This window comes from Haplochromis burtoni, unplaced genomic scaffold (genome assembly GCF_018398535.1).
Source record: "Haplochromis burtoni strain Fernald_Lab_line unplaced genomic scaffold, NCSU_Asbu1 Contig_97, whole genome shotgun sequence".
NCBI lineage: Eukaryota > Metazoa > Chordata > Actinopteri > Cichliformes > Cichlidae > Haplochromis > Haplochromis burtoni.
This window is the reverse complement of record NW_024582458.1, coordinates 182,623-202,340: the sequence shown is the minus strand read 5'-3', so window position 1 is coordinate 202,340 and position 19,718 is coordinate 182,623. Positions and strand designations below refer to the sequence as shown.

Below are 19,718 nucleotides of genomic sequence, written 5' to 3'. Positions count from 1 at the left end.
GTGTGTGTGTGTGTGTGTGTGTGTGTGTGTGTGTGTGTGTGTGTGTGTGTGTGTGTGTGCGTGTATCCAGTCTTGAAATGGTAAATCTGGTGATTTGTATTGTTTTCACTATAAATAACGTAGTGGCCAGAATCAGATACAGATTATTGTATAGAGCGCTGCTTTGTCTGACTATTAAAAGCACACTAGTGAGTTACACAGTTGTACAGAGTAACATGTGCATTCATTAAAAGTGTAAGTGCATTCCCAGGCCTGAGCCTGATTCCATCCACTGCAAAGTCCTGTGAAACGAGCACCAGTGTGGTGGTAGGCTATGGTGGAGGATTGGTAGAAGTATGGATTTCAGCTGTTTGCTCCATTTCATTGGCTAAAAAGGATGGGAACATTAAAGCAGCATTAGTTAAAAGGTACATGTTAGGGTGTTCAAACTATCTTTTATTATTAAAGTATTAGATATTAAATTCATGACATAGTTCCAGTAAATCCCAAGGAGACCAGGTGAACCGATAGTAGGAAGTAGCTTAGGCTTCATGGTGTAAACTGCTGAGTAGCTGTAGCTTAGGAGGTGGAGCAAGTCATCTACTGATTGGAAGGTTGGTGATCCAATTCCTGGGTGCTCCCGTCTCCATTCAAGATACTAACCCCATATTGGTCTCAGATGCATCTGTTGCAATGTGAATGTTACATAAAAAATACTCATGTACAAAAAGTATAGAAAGAATATCCTTTGAGTTCTCAAATAGAATATAAAAGTCCTATTTACTGTTATTTTATGATATTCTATTGGAAAACCACATGTAATACCCAAATCATATGTTACAGAACAAAAACATGGTAAGGACACCCCCAGCAGGAGTGGTCTCCCCAAGCAGGACAATACTGCTCATGACAGTGTACGAAGGCTCAAGAACATCTTGGACGCACAACAAAGAAGCTAAGGCACTATGCTGACATTCAGACTTGTAATATTCTGCTGTGACTTTGCATCTGCTGGATGAATAGGAACATGTCTGATTCACAGAGGCCCGGCCCCAAACCTAAACAAACAAAAGGTTCCACAAAGTCATGGTGTCGAATAACACCGGATACCTATCAAATCTTTTTCCATGCCCCTATGGGTCTGAGCTGCTGACATGTATATAAAGCAAGGGTGTGCTTTAATAGTGTGGCTAAACAGTGTGTCTTTATACTGCATACCTATACTATAAGTAATATATCATTTGTTAAAGAGCTGTCTACAACATGTTTAACAGTGTAAATCAGTACAATGACTCTTTGGAACTATTAGTCTGCATCCTTAATAGTTACTCACCCTCACTCAAGCTTCTATTATTAAATCATATTGTTTTTTAACACAAATTCAACTCAACCAAATGATGTGTGAGCATTTGAAGGTAATGGCTACAATAAAAAAAATTGTGTCCTTCATGGGATAAATGCTATAAACCAACAGCTGCTTCATGAAAATGGAAATGAAATGTATGCGTCATTGCTGACAGAGGGACAAACACAGGGTTGTGATTTCATTTTTCAGATTTTTTAACATCTGAAAAATGAAATCAGATCTGAGTTCTGGACTTTTGGTAGAAGGAAATTATCCCATTTATGTTTTGATCCAGGCTACAGTTTAACACTTCTGCGTCTTGTTTGTCATATGTTTCTTTTCATGAGGCTCCAAATGTTTTCAGTTGGTGAAAGGTGTGAACTACAGGCAGAAGCTCGACTCTTTTACCTACAAAGCCATACTGTTGTAACAGATGCAGTATGCAGTTTAGGATTGTCTTGCTGGAATATACAAGGCCTTACCTGAAAAAGCATCATCTCTAAAAACCCGTCAGCAGTGATCCTGTCAATTCTATAGAGATTAATGGATTCTTATACTATCAGAGATAGAAGATTTAGAACTGAGCGCTGATAACAAGCTGGATGATCTCTCTGGTCTCTATCATATTGAGACTATCTCTGCAGTCTGTTACATTTTCATATGTATATGGGGACATCACATTTTGGGTTGTCAAGATAACAATACTCAGTTTTGCTCTTTCAAATATCTTTCAATTGAGCCATATTGCTCAAAGGGACACAATTGTTGTTTCTCATTTTGTTTTTGTACTCAGGAAAAATGCTGCTGTGTTCAGACACCAAATAAAAAGTTTTCCACATGATTACTCAACCGAAATAGCAAAGAGAAATTAAAAATGCATGCCATGAAAGAGTTTGGGTCTTAGGAGGCTCAGACACTTGATCTGCACTTGTTCCAGTGAGTGGTTGTGTACTTTGTGCGGTACAGGGTTTGGTACAGTATGTGGTTTAGTGTGTGGTGACAGTGTGTGTGGTGGGGAGCCTGTTTCAACAGTCTCGCAGGTTCTGGAGACCCCAGCGATATAGGCAATCTGCAGCTGCCTCCACTCACCTGGCTTCCCTCACGAAGGAGCCTGCTATCGCTACAGGTAGCGCCTTGGCCTCTTTGTGGGTGCTGCGGTGCCATCTTTGGCTCTCAGTCCCAGCTCCAGCTGGACGACCAGGACTTTCTGATGAGACTGTCTGTCGACTCTGCAGTCATGTTTGGCCCAGGGACAGCCCAACTCCTGCAACAGGCTCGAGACAGCCTGAGATACAAGAGATAACAAGTGGCCTGCTCAGGCGCTCTGCAATTAGAAGGGAGCCCAGGTCTTCCACACACCAGATGGCTTCTAAGGTTCCAGCATAGGGCCCTGGGGACCTCAAAGGTGGAGACCTTTTACAGACATAGCATCTGCATGCACCAGAAACGGGGAGGCATGTGCAGCTGAGGCTTGGCTTTCCTCTGGCCGTTCCCTCTCTGCCGGGCAGCACAGAGTGGCTTGGTCTGCTCTGGGGGTGTATCTCGCATTGTGCTCATGACCCAGGGCATCCACCTGCAGTTTCCCTCTGCTGGGAGGCCAGGCCTATCCTCCAGCGGCTCCTACCTTGCCCCTGTCCTTGGGCAGGAGACAGTAGGGTGGATATCAGGAGGAGGATGCTGACTCTGGTCTCCACTTCCCTGACATGCCTAGGGCAAAGATGGGAAAAGTGGGTGTCTCACAGGCAATGGTGGATCAGCAGGATGGCTGTAGGACCCTATCTATCCAGTGGCCCCCCCTCTGGCTCCACATACTCTGGTTCGGCATTCTGCTGCTTTTGGCCGGGACATTATGGGAGCTCCCAGTTCGGAAGGACATATTTGTCCCAGGCGAGCGGATCTCTGTCCTATCCCTTCCCCACAGGGCTCTGGCAGCTGCCTAGCCCCTGAGAGGGTGAAATTCCATACCCAGGGCTGCCAGCCCATGTGCTAGAGCTGCAGGAGCCCCGTGCACCAGGGCTGCCTACTCCCTCGCTCAGGATTGTTATATTCAGGTGCGCGGTCCACAAGTGGACCTCCAAGAGACTACAGCGGATGCCATCCTGCAGTTCCTGCAGTCCCAGCCAGAGGCGGGCCGTGGCCTCGGTTTCCCCATGGGACCTAGGCTAGGTCCTTGACGCCCTTCAGCACCCTCCTTTGAGCTGCTGAGGGGCACTGACCTGAAGTCGCTGTCCCTGGTAACAACCTTCTGCTGGCCATACTGTCTACCAGATGGATTAGGATCGCTGCAGGTGGTTTCCAGGCACCTGGTCTCCCTGCTGTCCCCTCCCACCTGTCCCAGTCAGTGAGCAAAGCTCACAGTTTTTGACTGTTTTGACTCTTTTTCTTGTGAAAACAGTCAAGATATAAGGTTTACCTTTTACTTTAACCTGAGTTCTAAATCTAAAGCCTAACTGTATTTGAAGACAGGCAAAACAGACTCAACCAGACTTAATCTTGTTTGTCTGTGAGTTTTTAATTAGACTGATTATTTCCTTTGTTCCCTGATTGCCAAGACTTGGGAGAAATATTGGCAATCAACTAAAATGACATCCTCTGATTGGTCGGGGATAAAGCTAGGGTCGACACCTTACACTTCATATGCTAAAGATCTTCTTCACTATGAATCACCGTATCAGACTGCTGCTGTCATTGTTAGTCCAGTGGTGCAAAAAACTTGACCTGAGTCTTATTAAATATAGTAAACAATATAATATATAACTGTATTTCATTATTTTAGTTACATAATCACAATTACCTATTTTATTACTTTTCACACAAACACATGGAAATATTCAAAGAGGCTCAACAGTAATTGGAATCATCATACAATAATAATAATAATAATAATAATAAAAACGCATCTCCACCAAAACACAATGAATTTCAAGGCATTTCAATGGGGGTTAAGGATATCTGCACTGTGGCTGTGCAGCAAACATATGCACATCCACGTTATCAACAGTATTTCTGGTCATTTTAACTGAACAAAAGTGAAATAGATTTCTTAACAGCAATTAAATATTTTTTTAAATGTGAAGAGGCTATTAACGTGTCTCTATGAACAAATGGACCTCGACCGCCTGTGATGCAGCTGTAATGTGTTGTGTAGGCTCAGAATGATGTGTCACCACTGCCATCTTGTGGGGAAAAAGGTGTAATACAAACTTTTATTTCACTGAATATAACAATATGACATGTTTACACTATAGTGTGGCATGATCGGGTGTAGGAACGATGACTGATCATGATCACGGTGCAGACTGAGATAACATTTTGCAAAGGCTGAACTGTCATCACAATTAATATAAAAACTCCACAGATTAATCATCTGTCACAGAACATAAACCAAAGAGATGATTTTGTTGTTAGCTACAAGAACAGACAAACAAAAGTCAACCTAGAACATAACCTGAGTGAGACGACTACAATATTACTGCACTACACAACATTATAAAACGCAGAGAAAGTGTATTGCTGCAGGAATAAAACGTCTACAATCATCCTGTAAGTCCCACAGGATTCCTTCCTTTGCTTATAACAGCAATTCAGTAACTAGTTTAACCACAAAAAACACGGTTATTTAACACAAGTCTCATTTCATGGATGCAAAGTGTTACATTTGGCCACAAATGTGCACTATTACAGCACAGAGGAGTTTTATTACAGCATTCTGAGTGTAATTACTACAACACATTACACTAGAAATAATTGAAGGCAAAGCTCCCACTCAGTGTTGACTGATTCAGTGCAAATGTTGTTACTGAATATTTTATTAACCAAACACTCAACTGTTTCTAGATCATATTAAATTAGAGATAAGGATTGCAGTTGTGTCATTTAGCTAAATTGAAATCTACCCTTACTCAATAGTCGGCAAGCTACACGTAAATCAAATGAATGCAGATATGAAACCGCTATATATGCAATATAAATACATCTTCCACGTATCTTCTGTCCACAGGAATAGACACGATAGCTACAAAATAGTTCCTTCCTCAAGTATGCACTACAGTGTACAATGTAGAAGTGTTGCATACATAAAGGTATCAAGGATCAGCTCGGTAAAAAGAAAGAGCCAGCTCCTCCATTGTGCATCTGTGTGCTGACATGTGGGGCTCAGTGCCAGTTACGCCCAGCAGGGGGCAGTCTTATCCGATACATTACATCAGGCAGCCAGACTTGCACTCATTTCTCAGTGTTTGTGATGGTTCTTAAATATTGCACTACAGTCACAACGGGTGTTCGGGAAGGAGGAAGTGGAATCACGGCTCATCTGCGATCATCTGGGCGTCAGTCGCTACAGGCTACAGATACTCTTCTTCTTTAATGTAGAGGATCTCGTGTGCCGAGCTGGGAACCTGAAAGAAAAGACTGGCCGTCAAAGGGTGAAGAGATGTCTCCATAGAAACTAAATCCAGATATATGAAATAAATTAAAATACACATTTGGTCCCTGACTTCAATGTAATAATTTACTTTTCTTCCCATTCTTAGTAAATATGTACAGCATTTTAATGTAATATGATCTTTTTGGATGTGTCACAATTTCTAAAATGTCCAATATTGTCTGTCACGTGGATGAACCATTTGCACTTTCAGGTAATTGGTAGCTAAACAGAAACAATGTTTAGCTAAGGCTCAGCTTGCACTTACAAAACTGGGAAAGAGACATTTTATACACAAAACCTCTCCAACAATTTTACACAGTGCTCAATTTTCTATGTACAGGCTGACTTTCTTAAGCCACTCGAATCTGTCATCAATGACTGACAGCGTCTGGAAATGTGTGAATGAATTAATCTCTAGACTGGTCCAAAATTTCAACACAGCAATAAAACCCTCAGTTTTTAGTGCTAGTAGCTAAAAACAAAACACTAAAAATGAAGAAAAATAAGCAAAAACTAGCTAAGATATGTGCTGCTGTTTTAGTGAGTTGCGTCAGCCAGTCTAAGGAGTATTTATTGCTTATTTCTGTGACTGTGTATGAAGCACTTGTGCTGTTGTGTTGTTTCATTGTCAATCTCTTCATCTATTAACTGAATTGGAAGCATACATTTAAATCTAAACCTTCAGTACGTAGAAGAGGACAGGACTTTACATTGCCCCTTGGGGATAAATAAAGTCTTTTTGACTTTGACTGAAGCTCCTCATCAGATTTGGTGATACACGGACTGTTGAAACAGTTGAAAGCATATATGGTGCCGGCTTGAACTTTGTGTATGTGCTGCTACTGAAGCGTCGCTCGTTCTTGCCAGCAGATGGTGCAGCTTGGACTGCAGGTATGAAAGTGCTGATGATGTGGCTCTGCTGTTGTCGGCCTGCCTTCACTGACATAATGTGCCCCTTTTTCCATTTAGTGATGCTATGTTTATTAAATGTACTCTTTCCAGATCCTATCTCCTCCATCCAGGATTTAATCAAATGGTCAAAACTGATCAATGTCTGTAACTACCATGCCATTCTGAGTTTAACCTTTTCCAAGCGTAACCTGGAAACTGGGCATAAAAATAGATACAACTGTGTTGACTATAAATTTGTTATTGACTGCTACCTGACCCTCCTCCTCCCTCACCTGAAATAAAGTTACTACCTTCAGCGGACATGTCCGCTCCTCCTAGGCTGCTGGTAGCACGGTCCACTTCAGTGTTGACAGGCTATCACTCGTGAATTGGAGCTGCTTTTACAGAGCAGGTTACTGCTCAGGACCACAGACTGGTGACAAAGCAAGAGATGGACTTATTTTAAAGGTAAATAGTTAGAAGTAATACTGTGGCCTTTTTCCAGATCGGACTCAGCCTTCCGATGGGGCTGGCGGGAGCGTGACTGCACATGCAAGTCAGTCATTTTGCGTCGATCAGTGAGTGTATTACTTTATTTAACAGTTCTATGTGTCTCGCTGTCTTTTATACTTGAATACATCAAGAGTACGATTAAAAAAACTGGTTATTAAAAGAACTGTTGGTGTTTTTTGTTCTGCTAAAACATCTTTTAGGTCTTTCTCTACGCAGGAAAAACACTGCACTGCTGTTTAATTGGAAATAATTGGAAAAATGCTGAATACTGAATCTCACAATCTGCTCCACTGACAAATGGTTCCCATTAATGTGCAGTGTACATTTGCTTATTATCAGCTAATACTGTTTTCTTACTCATATTAACAGAGGTTGAATGATTTGGAGTCTACATATATTCTCAGACAGATTATTTAAAAGTCAAATAAATACTAGTGGAGTACGTGATGTAATATAACACCGCTAAATTAAAAACTACATTTAAATGCATGCTGCGGTTAATAGATTTGTGGTGTTTGAAAACGAAACCTTTTCCTTATTAAATACAGAGTTAGGTCACACAGGCCTAGAGGTGGGTCAACCTTTTCACTACCGAGGATCCCAACCCCAAATGTGGATGACAAATCTTCCAATACCTCTGAGATGGTGACATCGGAGAAGAGGGGGAGGGAGGATGGAGCAGTGAAACAAAAATAAATGGACGTTAATTAATAGATGCATCATTCGAAGTAGAGTGTTTGGAGGGCAGCCCAGCTCCTGAAACCCAGATAAATGATCTGCAGTGAAAAATGTTGGTTTTGCTTTGTTACTTTTACACTGAAATTCTACATGCTCTGTTTCCGTCGTGTGTCAAACATCTTCAAGTTCCAATACAGCTTGAAGAGTAAAAGGTGAGTCCGGTCTGCATCTTTCATGCAAACTACAAGTTAACACTGCAGTCTTATAACAACCAAAGCAATCAGATGAGGGATTTTATTTGGCTGGTCTCTAGGCCTCTAAGGCAGTGAGCTCGTTCACTATGAACCTGATATTAAATAGTATAATTCTGCTTTCACTATTTAAGCAGTGGAGTTCCTGCCAGGGGAGCTTTTGCTGCTCTTTGTGGATTTGAATTCAGAACCTGACACACAACAGAGATCTGCTTGTTTTTCTGTTCACATTACTTCAAAAAAGGCTTTTTATAAAGTGCGCTCGAAGGGAAACTCCAGAGCTTTTACACATCAAAGTCTGTTTACAGGTAACAAGGAGTACTACTGCATGTGTGGAAAAACTTTGTAAAAAGTCATTTGAGGTCCCAGAGGGAGCTGCGTGAAGTCTGACAAATGTCCTCAGGTGATGCCACTGGAGCAGGAAAAGCAAAAAAAATATGGCTGCATTGTGGGTAATGTAGTCACCAAGTTTTGACAAGAAGAAGAATGCATGGAAATGCAAATAAAGATCTTTTTAACTGGATAGGGAATCTGCTAATAATACCAGTGTGAGCGGGGATGTTATTTTCAGCCCACTTACAGCTATTTTGTGTAAAGCAGGCTCAGATCAGCAGAGGCTCTATCTCAATGGGACAGATGTGCAGTGAGCAGGTAGTCAGACTGTTAAGGTCCTTTTCAGAAAGTATTACTCCTCACTAGTCCTTCACCACAGAGTGCCGCTCGGCATGAAATCACAGCTGCTTGCTGAGGTTTAGAAACAAATAAACAGGTGAACTGTGGGTTGCTTATGAGAGACAGCATCTGTCACTATGGATACCAACAGCTGTCCTGATTGTTCAGCGGTGAGGTAATGCAACTATTCTCTGGTTTACTCTACAGACTATACATAACCCTTCCACTTATACTAAGTCCATGTGTACCTGGTTGACTCCTCCCACTACCAGGAGGCGGTCTCTGATGACGATAGAAGAAGCGGAACATCTGGGGAAGTTCATTGGAGCCAACCTTTCCCACTTCTTCTTATGAGCATGAAAGGCCTCCACAGTGTCTAGTGCTGAAGGCTCATGACCTAAAGAATGGAGAAGAACAGCTCAGCTAATAATCTCTATGCTTTATTCTAGTCCTCTATACATCCAGTTTACAAAGCTAAGACTAAAATGTATTTAGTCTGCAACCCACGTCTATCCCAACATGTCCTTTCATTCTGTTTCTGACTGAATGTCTTATCTGTGTCACTGATGGCTGCTCTGTACTGTGTTGGGATCTTCTTACTGCTGTCCTGGTATTTGGCTTTTCATGTATGCATGTGGAAGGGCATGGAGGTCCCACAAGAGAGCCATGCCAGTATAAATTACAGTATACATTACTGCAAATGGAGATAATGATTCTCTTGATTGTTACAGTAAAATGTATCAAATGTTTGAACTTGCTTGTGAGGCCTTGTTATACTTGCTGGTGTGCAGGAGATTTCTCAGGGGGAAGCTCATGTTTACAGAGAAGTTTCAGGATTTTGCTTAGTTAACAAAACTGCCAACAAAACTGCCACTGATAATTTATTCAGACTATCTAAAGCCCAGTAATCCAAAGTGTTCAGGCAGTAAAAAGTGATTACAAATCATCAAGTCCTTGTGTGTAGGTTTTTCAATCAAGCTGATCAGCAGAAATTAGTTTGCAGTTAATCTCTCTTACCAAGTCCTCCTGCGACCACCATCCGTCCACGCAGGAAGGCAGCAGCAAAGTCAGCTCTCTTTGTTTTCATCGCCACTGTCTCCTCTGACTTCAGCCAGGTGCCTGAAAAAAGGGAAATGATAACAAGCGACAGCTGGGGTGAGCATGTTTGTGTGTGTGCACAAGCTCATAAAGTAGATGAGGTGAAGTCTGGTGGCACCGTAGTCCACCTTCAGCGAGATAGGATGCTGCTGAGTTTTCAGAGGATGACCTACCCAAACAGGTCACCCACAAGGCAGCTGCAGCCAGGACAAGGATCACACACACACAGGCAACAAGGACAGAAAAAGGTTATAACGAATTCAAAGTACAGGAAGGGAGAAAAGGAGGGTCAAAATAATGTTGGGAGGGAGTCTAGTTGAATGTGTGTTAGGACACTGAAAAAGTCAAAAAGAAAAAACATTTATCATTTGGGCTGACGCTGCCGGAAACATTGTCATAGCCGTCATATCATCATATTTCACTGCAGAGCTGGTAAGGTAATTTGCCAAGCTTTCAAGTTGCTGGGAGACTTTGTTCTGTTTCAGTCCTCAGTGCATCTAGGAGGCCTTATCGGGCTGTAGCTCAGGAGGTTGGTGGAGCAGGTCATCTGCTGATTGGAACATTGGTGGGTACATCCCTAGCTCCCTGCCTGTATGCCAAATATCCTTGGGCAAGAAACTAACCCCAAGTTGCTCTCCAATGCTTCCATCGGAGTATGAATGTTAGTCGGAAGGCACTGAAAACAGTGATATGGCATGCAGTGAGTAGAAAAGCGCTATATAAGAATCAGTCCATTTACCATCTACACATATATTTATAATTGTGGTTGGTATGATCTGAATGTATACTAACCATTCAGACCATTTAACCAGATCCTTTTTAAATCCAACACCTATTACTTATGTAACAAAATTACATGTAATCAAATGACTTAAAGTCAGCATTTTGGACACATTTTTTTGATTGTGTCAATAACACCACTGCATTCAAAACTGAAGCCTCACTGCTGGGAATTGAACGCAGGTGCAGGGTTAATTGAGCGCTAATTCTTATCCACCATCAAACAGCTATTGGCAGCTTTAATCCTAAAATATTGGTAACAACATTAAAATCATCAGACAGGTCACAGGTGGGAAAGACTTTATAATTTAATCTCCTTAATCACCAAAACTTAAGACGGACAGTGTTTTCTTCAGTGCTGTCTGATGTGGTTGTCACGGGGAAGTGACATCTGCGGCACTCACGATGATAAAATGTGTAGTTGATAGTAACAGGAAATGGAAATTCAGCCATGAAAACAATGTTTCTCTTTCCCCAACAGATTCTGCAAAAACTTCTCATTTTACTTTCAGGCTTTGTTGCTGCCAAGCTTTGTTTATCTGAAGAAAACCCAGACAGGAGAAAACCGTGACAGAGGAAGACAGATAACTTCATTAGGGAGTGAAGGAAAGCGAGGGAGAATTAAAAAGATAGAGACAGAACAGGAGAGAAAAGGAATGTCTTACACTTTATCTTTGTCTATCTCACCTTTCTTCTCTCTCTGCTTTTTCTTTGCACTTGTTTTTTCCCCATTCTCCTTCTTTACCTTCTCTTCCGCATTGCCTTGTTCCTACCATTTTTCTTTCTCCTTTCTCTCTCTCTCCCTTTCTTCCTACTCAATCTTTTTAAGAGGTAGAGACAAGGTCGAGAGCGACAAACAGAGGTAGAGAATGAAAACGAGATAAGAAGCCAGATGGTGAGTCTTGCTGTGTGTTGCAGCAGTGTGTAATGAAGAGCCGTGCTTCTCTTTCCAGCCTGGTTAAGTTAAACTAAAGGGAACAGAGCAGAGATCACAGCTGGCCGTCCACTCTGTTCTGTTTTCTCCATAGCAAAAAAATCCTGTCTTGGTGTTGAACATCATCTGTGCAATTCAAAAAAACCCAGAAGTTATTTATAGTCAGGAATCAGGTTAGACCACCAAAACATGGTTGTAATGTTGAATAATGTGATGCATAATAAGCAGAAAAGCTTTAGCTTCTTTATGTCGCTTATTATCAAATTGCTTGTTAAAAAATGTTCACACACAATCACAGCTTTAAGGCTGTATGTGAGTCATTTCATAACACTAATGTCCAACAGACTTGGATCAGATGTTAATGGAGCTTTAGTGTTCCAGCTCTACAGTACAAAGTCAGTGCAAATTTCAATAGTCTGACTGAGCTTTCTTGCTGAAACCATTGATACTCAGGTACTAATCACGACTAAAAACAGCTACTGGATTAAATACTTATTTGCAACAGTATTGATATCAAGAGTGGCGCCTCTGCCTCCTCCAGCTGACATACAAACACATAAACAGTAGCCAGCAATTACTGACAGTCACACTAGCAATCTATTATTATTACAGTAGTACGATTAATAGACGGTGTTCATTAAACAGGATAATACAGTTATATGTGTCTACAGTGTGACTGAGGCAGGAAAAACTCCCCCAGCCACTAACGACAGCCTTACCAACTCTATTTGATCAGCAATGAGACATGACGAGCGCGGAACAACCTCTGACAACCTCACAATATTGTTTTCAATTGGTTGTTATTTTATTTTATTCTTTTGGGCTGTACTTATGTTACTGTATTTTTTGGCACTATGTCAGACAACTTAAGTACAGTCCTGTGACTGACATTGTTGTTATTGGTGGTTTGGCTGTATTCAGGAGGTCGAGCAGGTCATCCAGTGATTGGAAAGTTGGTGGTTTGATTCCTGGCTGCTCTGTGGCAGCATGCCAGAGAATCCTCAGCCAAGAAACTAACCCAAAGTTGCTCTTTGATCATTGAAGTGTGAACGTTAGATCGACAACACTTAGGCATAAAAAAAATGCTTGTATGAATGGGTGAACGAGGCATGGTGTAAAAAGTGCTTTGAGTCCTCCACGAAAGTAGAAAAATGCCATATAACATCCAGACCAGTACTATTTTTATCTTTGTATTAAGAAAAAACATTCTTCCCCTGTGGTGTCAAAATGGCATCAAGTAGTCTAAGTGTTGGTACTGGGTTTGATATTCTAGTATTGTACCAACCATACCAGTGCAAAGACATCTCAAGCAGATTATTTCCTGCTGTTTGCTGCATGTGAGAAAGGACAGTTGTGGAAAATATCCTGACCTGATTCACCAGAAATTGTCCAAAGCAATATCTAAAAACTGCTTGATTTTTGCATTGTGAAAGATTCTGGATGTATGCTCTGAATCATCGACATTTAAGCTGCAGCAACAGAGTCTTTTGATTAAACTAAACCTTAAGAAGATTAGTTATTTTGGTAAATGATGGTAATTTAGTCCAGTAATACTGGGTCATTTTTGTAGGATGTATTTTGAAATATTATATAACAAAAGTGCTGTATGACAGCAAAACAATCTCATGTAGTGATATGTAAATCGTCTTTACAAAACTTGGGCTAATTTCAATTAATGGCCAAATGAAAAGAAAACGAGCCACTTCAGAGCACAGTGCATTTCCTGTGTCTGCTTTTTATTTTTAGCGGTTGAATAAAAATATCTCTCGTCACTGCACTACATCGTCTGTTAAAGACTTCATTACAAAAGGGCAGTTCTATAACCTCGTCTTTGATGTTTTCTTCTATATTTGTATTCATAAAAACAGGCATCAATCTAGAAAGAATTCAGACAGTAATAGCTGATTTTCAAAGAGTGCTTACAGTGTTGCAGGCTGGGTTTTTGTCTTTAAATTACAGCTGTGTCAACACATCCTTCTACAGACTTGTGGTTCAATCCTTTGAGACTGAGCTGCAACTGCAGGCCTCGTTCCTATTTGCTTTGGAGGGATTACACAAGTCTTCACGCCAAGATTTTCTTTGTAGGATGCGGGGAAAACACCAGCATGCATTATTCTCCTCTGGTGGGAGACTGCAGAGGAGAATAAAGAGGCGAGAACGAGAGAGAAAACACAGAGAGAGGATTTCAGATAGAGAGAGAGCGAGACAATGGAATGAAGGAGATGAAGCGATTCTCTGAAGACTGGGCTTTGTAGTCTGTGTGGTGGTAATTTCGTCTGTGGCTCTCCTCTGTAATTGTCCCTCATGATTAAAACTAGAAAGGGATGGTGATTGGTTCTCGCTCTTTGATAGCTTGCGTATGTCACGTTTGAAATCTTACAGACTGCTGACCGCACAGATGATCCTTTTGGACAGAATGTATCTCACTATGATGTTCTGTCATTTCTAATAATTACAAGCTGGTCTAAGAAGCCAGTCCACTTTTGCTCTATTCTCATTTCTGCTTCATTCCATCTGCTTTGTTATGTTTTAGTCCCTTCTGTTTTTTTAAATTATCTCAAGCGGGACATAAATCACAGTCACAACATGGGAGTTCGTTTGTTATAAGTAGGTCTCGGGGGGACTGCATCATTTGTGGTTATTGTTCATGTTGCCTGAGCTGTACGAGCTTTAGCAGAACAAAGGAAAGTGCTGCTTTGTTAGATGCAGCAGAATTCATTATTCCAGCTGAAGGTTTGTAACAGAAAAGCAACTGAATTTGAAATTTTCAATCACACTGAAACACCAGCTGAGATTTATCTGTAGCTCACAGCTTTTGTGCTTACTGAAGATTTAAACTTTTACCATTGGTGAAGACTCAAGCACAAATCTCGACTTATTATTTGGTTAATTTAGGAAGAATCAAGAGGTTTATTGTCATGTATGCCGCACAGCAGTGGTGCTTAGCAATGACATTTTTACTTTATGAGTTCCCCACACACAAATAAATGAAAATAAATAACTAAACTAAACAAAAAATAAAATAAAATCCAATACAAAATACTATACACACAAGGCTAGAGTGTAGTCAGAATATAAATTGCAATTAGTATGCAAACTACTTTAATTCAAAGACATCCAGAATGCGTTGTTTTTAGCGTTGTTATATAAACTGTATTATTTAATAACATTTTATAAGTGACAGTAGGAATCAAACAAACATAGAAAAAGGTGTAGGCCACACCTACTACTACTAGAAATATTAATCTCATTTCAGTGCTCTTTTTATGCCCTCTTTTCTGTCTCCTTCCACCGTCTCTCCTCACCGTTCTAACTGACCCATGGCAGATGGCTGAGCCTCCCTGACCTTGGTTCAGTTCCTTTTAAATGAGAGTTCTTCCTCCCCACCATTGCCAAGTGAACAGGCACCTTACAAAGTTGTTGTCAACTGATGTGATATAAATAAAGCTGAAGCTGAAAAGCTGATTGGATGGTTCATATGCAGGCTGAGAAGCCCACAGATGTTGTTTTTCCACCCAAAGTAACTTTTTCCCTTCAGGTTCTCGTATGTCTGCATTTCTACTGCAGTGAAGATCCGTAAAGATTAGACAAATTAGTCAACTGACGTAGTGACAACTGTGTTTACAAGCAGGATTATAAAAACACAACAATCACATTAAATCTCAGCTGCATCTCTTTTTCTGTTCTCCAATTTCATCACTTTTTTTGTTAACATCACTCTCTCTCTCTCTGTTCACTTTCTAGCTTGCTTAACCACCGCCACTCATCTCTCTCTTTTATTTTCACTCACTCTCTTTCTCTAAAGCTAAATCTCTCAGGATTTCACCAAAGTCATATTAAGCAAAAAAACAAGAAAGATGACTCGAGTCATCCAGCACAACAACACTACTGATTTACCACCGGGCAACAAACTGTTTTGAAAGCTCAGTCGCTGCTAACCAGCTAGTTCTACATCGTCCAAAGTAGGGACACATGAGATTCAGGTTGGTACTGTTAATGTTCCTTGTGTTGGACTGAAGTCATTCTTTTCCTTTGGAGAGCCACTGTTAATAGGGGACCAACGCTGGAGCTCAGTGGGAATGCACAGCAGGAGAAGCACTACCACAACCTGCTGCAGTTCTAGATTGTAACGTTGGGGTCCATCCATAGTATAAAGAACGTACTGGAGAGGCATCTGCTCATCATTCTGTTACATACTGTAAAAATGTTTTGCTTATTAATAGGTTTTAAAAAACAGGTTAGCCTCACTGGGTTGCACAGTGGTTAAGACTGTTGCCTCACAGCAAGAGAGCCCTAAAGGCAAAATGGGGTCCAGGTTCGTATTAGCAGCTGATGACAGGAGGGTGACTGGAATTCTTTGGGAAATTGTCTTGTTTCTGTAAGGTATCTGGATATTTTTAATTGCATCTTGGAATGGATGTTTAACCAATCATCCTCAAGAGTTAGTCTCAGAGTTTTTCACCTTTAGTTTAGCGTATCTTTGCACAAATCATTTATTTGAACAATTCTGTTTCACAGAGCTGCTGTTAAACGATCTCTGATAGCTCGCCATCATCAGCTGCACCTCACCTCAGCACATCTCTGCTGAAGTTCAAACACCAGCAGCTCTGCAGCCAAGTATCACCTCACAAGCAGGGATTGTAAGAATGCTACATAAACTTAAGTTAGAGGATATTTTTCAAGTTGAATTCCATGAGAAATTGCTCCAGTAGCTCCAGGACCCTTGCAAAATATTTAAACAGCTTTTTGTCCAGTTTCTAAGACATGAGCCTGGGCCTTTACCCTTAACAACACTGTTAAAGTGAGATGAACGGAATTTTCTTTGTGTGGTGCACAACACTGAAATCAACTACTTTGGAAACTAAACAAAAAAACATGAAAAAACCTAAACTTCGAAAAATAAACTGTCCATATCAGGAGTTACCACTTGAAGAAAGTGGGAAAAATATTTCCTGAGTAATTTGGGTGCAACATTACTCCGGCAGCATGGTTGCCTCACAGCAAGAGGGTCCTGAGTTCAACTCCACCATCAGGATGGGGTCTTTTTGTGTGGAGTTTGCATGTTCTCCCCATATTTGCATGGATTCTCTCCAGGTGCTCCAGCTTCCTCGCACAGTCCAAAGACATGCAGTTAGTGGGGATAGGTTAACTGGAAACTCTAAATTGCCCATAGGTGTGAATGTGAGTGCGAATGGTCGTCTATGTGTCAGACTGGTGACCTGTCCAGCGTGTACCCTCCCTCTCGCCCCAAGACAGCTGGGATAGGCTCCAGCCACCCCCGCGACTGAAAAGGATAAGCGGAAGAGAATGCATGGGTGGAATTTGGGAGAACTGACACCTTAAATATTTTTTCTAAAACAAAAATGTGTCATTTTCAGGCAATTTTCTTGCCACAGCTTCGTTCTTTGCATTTCCTTTGTACTTGTTGCGTCTTGCCCACATTGCGACATTCGCTAACAGGCGTGTGTCTTAATACTGGCAATATGAAATGGAACAGTAATACAATATCACTGTGTGACAGCAGATTGCATGGTGTGTGTGTATGTGTGGAGAGATACTGCTGCAGATGGATGATAAAGCAATCTGTTTCTGGATCTTGTAATTTAAAGTGCTTCTCATCCCCAACCCTCCCTCAGCAGCTCATCTCCCATCTCATCTCCACCAAAATTAGATTGGAGAAACGGGGTATGGCTGTGTGTGTGTGTGTGTGTGTGTGTGTGTGTGTGTGTGTGTGTGTGTGTGCGTGCACGCACGTCTGCCTGGATCAGTATCAAGCGTTTGTGTGTGTTGGAAGTTATTTTATTTTCATCTTTCCTCTTCTATCTGTCACACATAAGGCAAACTTTCTCCCCATTATCATACATTAACATTATCACGCACATGTTCTGCTTTATTTGGCTTTCATTCGACCGATCCCAAAGTGTGACCACTTTTCCAGCTGTCTAAAATGACTTATTGATTTTTCTTCTCCCTTTTCTCCTTCCGGTCTCTTCTCAATTTGTTCACCTGTTACTCTGGGGTGCCTTTGCTGGATAGAGGGATAAGTCATGTCACTGTGTTTAGGGACATGGAGTGTGCACAGAATTAAGCAAGGAAAGAAACCAGCTATCTGCACGGTGAGGTTGATGTTAATCACTGCTTTGTAAGAGAGCAGGGTCTAATTGAAGAGGGACGCAATTGCAAAAACGAGATAATGATTTTTATTTTTGGGTAGAAGACTTGATGAAACCTCTGAGTGCTATGAAAACATCCCTCACGTATCAGGCTGAAGTCAAGCGGTGCTCAGTCCTCCAGTCTTCATTCTGCTCTGTAGGAATTAGCATTTCTTTTCTTTTTTGAAAAGTAAAATAAAGACAGGAAATGAGAGTAGAAGGATGGATGGAAGGTAATGTTTGAATGCATTACGTTTTTCAGTAATGCAGTAATGTAACAAGTTACTGTATCGAAGTAACTGAATTACATTACAGCTACCATTATTTTAATTGTGACACAGAGGTCCTCCAGAAATTAGCTGCAATCAGCTGATTTCAGTTTGTGTGCAGGGAAGACAAACAGCATGATAACACAAAGCTAACAAAGATCCCAGAAGAATGTTAAAGCTGAGCGAATACTAAATTGAGCCTAGGAGCCGGAACCTTCAAAGTCTGTGTGTTCTGCCTTCAACGGCTTTCAATGGTTTTCTGTAGACACTATAAAATATCCTATGTGTCCTCATTAGGATAGGGATTTGTGTTAGCGTTTGGGACTGTAGCATTGGGTTTATATTATTAACTCTTCATTATATGAGAGTGCATTGCAGAGCATGTTATGGAGTAATGTGGAAATAATGTAAAGTGAGTAGTGTAATGAATTACTTTAATAGACAGATACCGCCTGACTGTTAGTTGTCAGCTAGCAGTCAGCCACTGGGAGTCTGTCCTCTTATCTACTTTCCACTTTAAATACGTCGTTTCACTCAGTTGCAGACTAGAAAAGTTAGCTATAGATGATTTACTCAGTATAATTCTAGAGTCTTTACCTAATATATATATAAAGCGCATTAAGGCCACTGTTTCGATTTGGAGCGATATAAATAAAACTGAATTGAATTTCATATTCTTTTGCTAGGTTTTGTTGTAAACCTCTTCACCGATTAAAATATAAAAACTTTGATTCAAGTTTTGAAAATGTAAAATAAATGGATAAAACTTCACAGTCAATTTGGGCATCATCATTTGCAGATCATCAAAACTATTTCCAGTAAACAGTTTTTCATTCATCCATTTCAATATAATCTAATAAATAGATGCAATTTAAAAGAAAATTAAATACACAGATGTGCAGACGTAGAGGTTAATTAATTCTGAGACAGGCTTTATGAAGGTGTTTCTTTGGACACTGGCTGCTTTGTAAAGCATTTTCAGTCCCGTTCTTGTATCTTAGAGGGGAATGTTTTTTTCAAGCTCTGTTTTAACCAACCATACAAATTAAAGTGTATTCAACCAGCGTTATTGTGATAGATATGCGTAGGACAGCTTTTTGGGCAGAGTTTGATTGAGCAAATAGAAACAACCTCATGGTGCCTTTGCGAAAACGGGACATTAGAAGACTACCAAAAAATGCCATCCATACTACTATGTGAATTCTATAAATTTATGGTTTTCCTGATATTCAGTTTTTGTTGTTTCAGCTGAAACCGTCAATTTCTTTCAAGGAGGAGATTACATGCTCTCACAGTTACCACAAGATAAAAGAAAAAGAATGATATTCTTTTCAGCTGTGCGCTAAAAAAGGTTTCTCTGACTGAGTGACCTAAATAAACTAACCAGGCATGTTCTGGTTTGTCAGATCATTGCACCAAGTAAAAATTACTTCTATATATTTTTAAGTTACACTCTGTTAGAAATTCAAAATGATGTCACAAAGTTTGCAGATGTATTACCACAGTTTTAGTACATATTCTGGACTGTATACTTTTAAAAACAATAATGTAAAAATTGAAAATCTTTTGTGATTAATTTTATTAACGGACAAAACACATCAATGGCATTCACTAAGAAAGTTTCACAGACAGGCAGAAACGGGTCTTGCTGCTTGTCTGTAGAAGGCTATTTGATCATTAAGAGGTGCCAATAATTCCAGTGCAAATGAAGAGCGGCAGCTGAACAACAA

At 40.6% G+C, this 19,718-nt stretch overlaps 1 protein-coding gene across 7 annotated transcripts in view; it reads right to left on the bottom strand.

Moving 5' to 3' along the window:
* Nucleotides 1–3,349: 3,349 nt before the first annotated feature.
* Nucleotides 3,350–19,718, bottom strand: part of klhdc8a (kelch domain containing 8A) — a 64,950-nt gene continuing 48,581 nt past the window's right edge. For 5 of the 7 annotated variants that reach the window (XM_014337161.2, XM_014337163.2, XM_014337160.2 and 2 more), the window contains 3 exons: nt 9,773–9,874; nt 9,004–9,152; nt 3,351–5,721 (listed from right to left, as the gene is read on the bottom strand). In XM_014337161.2, coding sequence (XP_014192647.1) covers nt 5,668–5,721; nt 9,004–9,152; nt 9,773–9,874 — 305 coding nt within the window. In that variant the 3' untranslated portion in view covers nt 3,351–5,667. Of the gene's footprint in view, nt 5,722–9,003; nt 9,153–9,772; nt 9,875–19,718 lie in introns of all 7 variants that reach the window. The other 2 variants (XM_005933496.3, XM_005933497.3) reach the window with 1 other exon arrangement.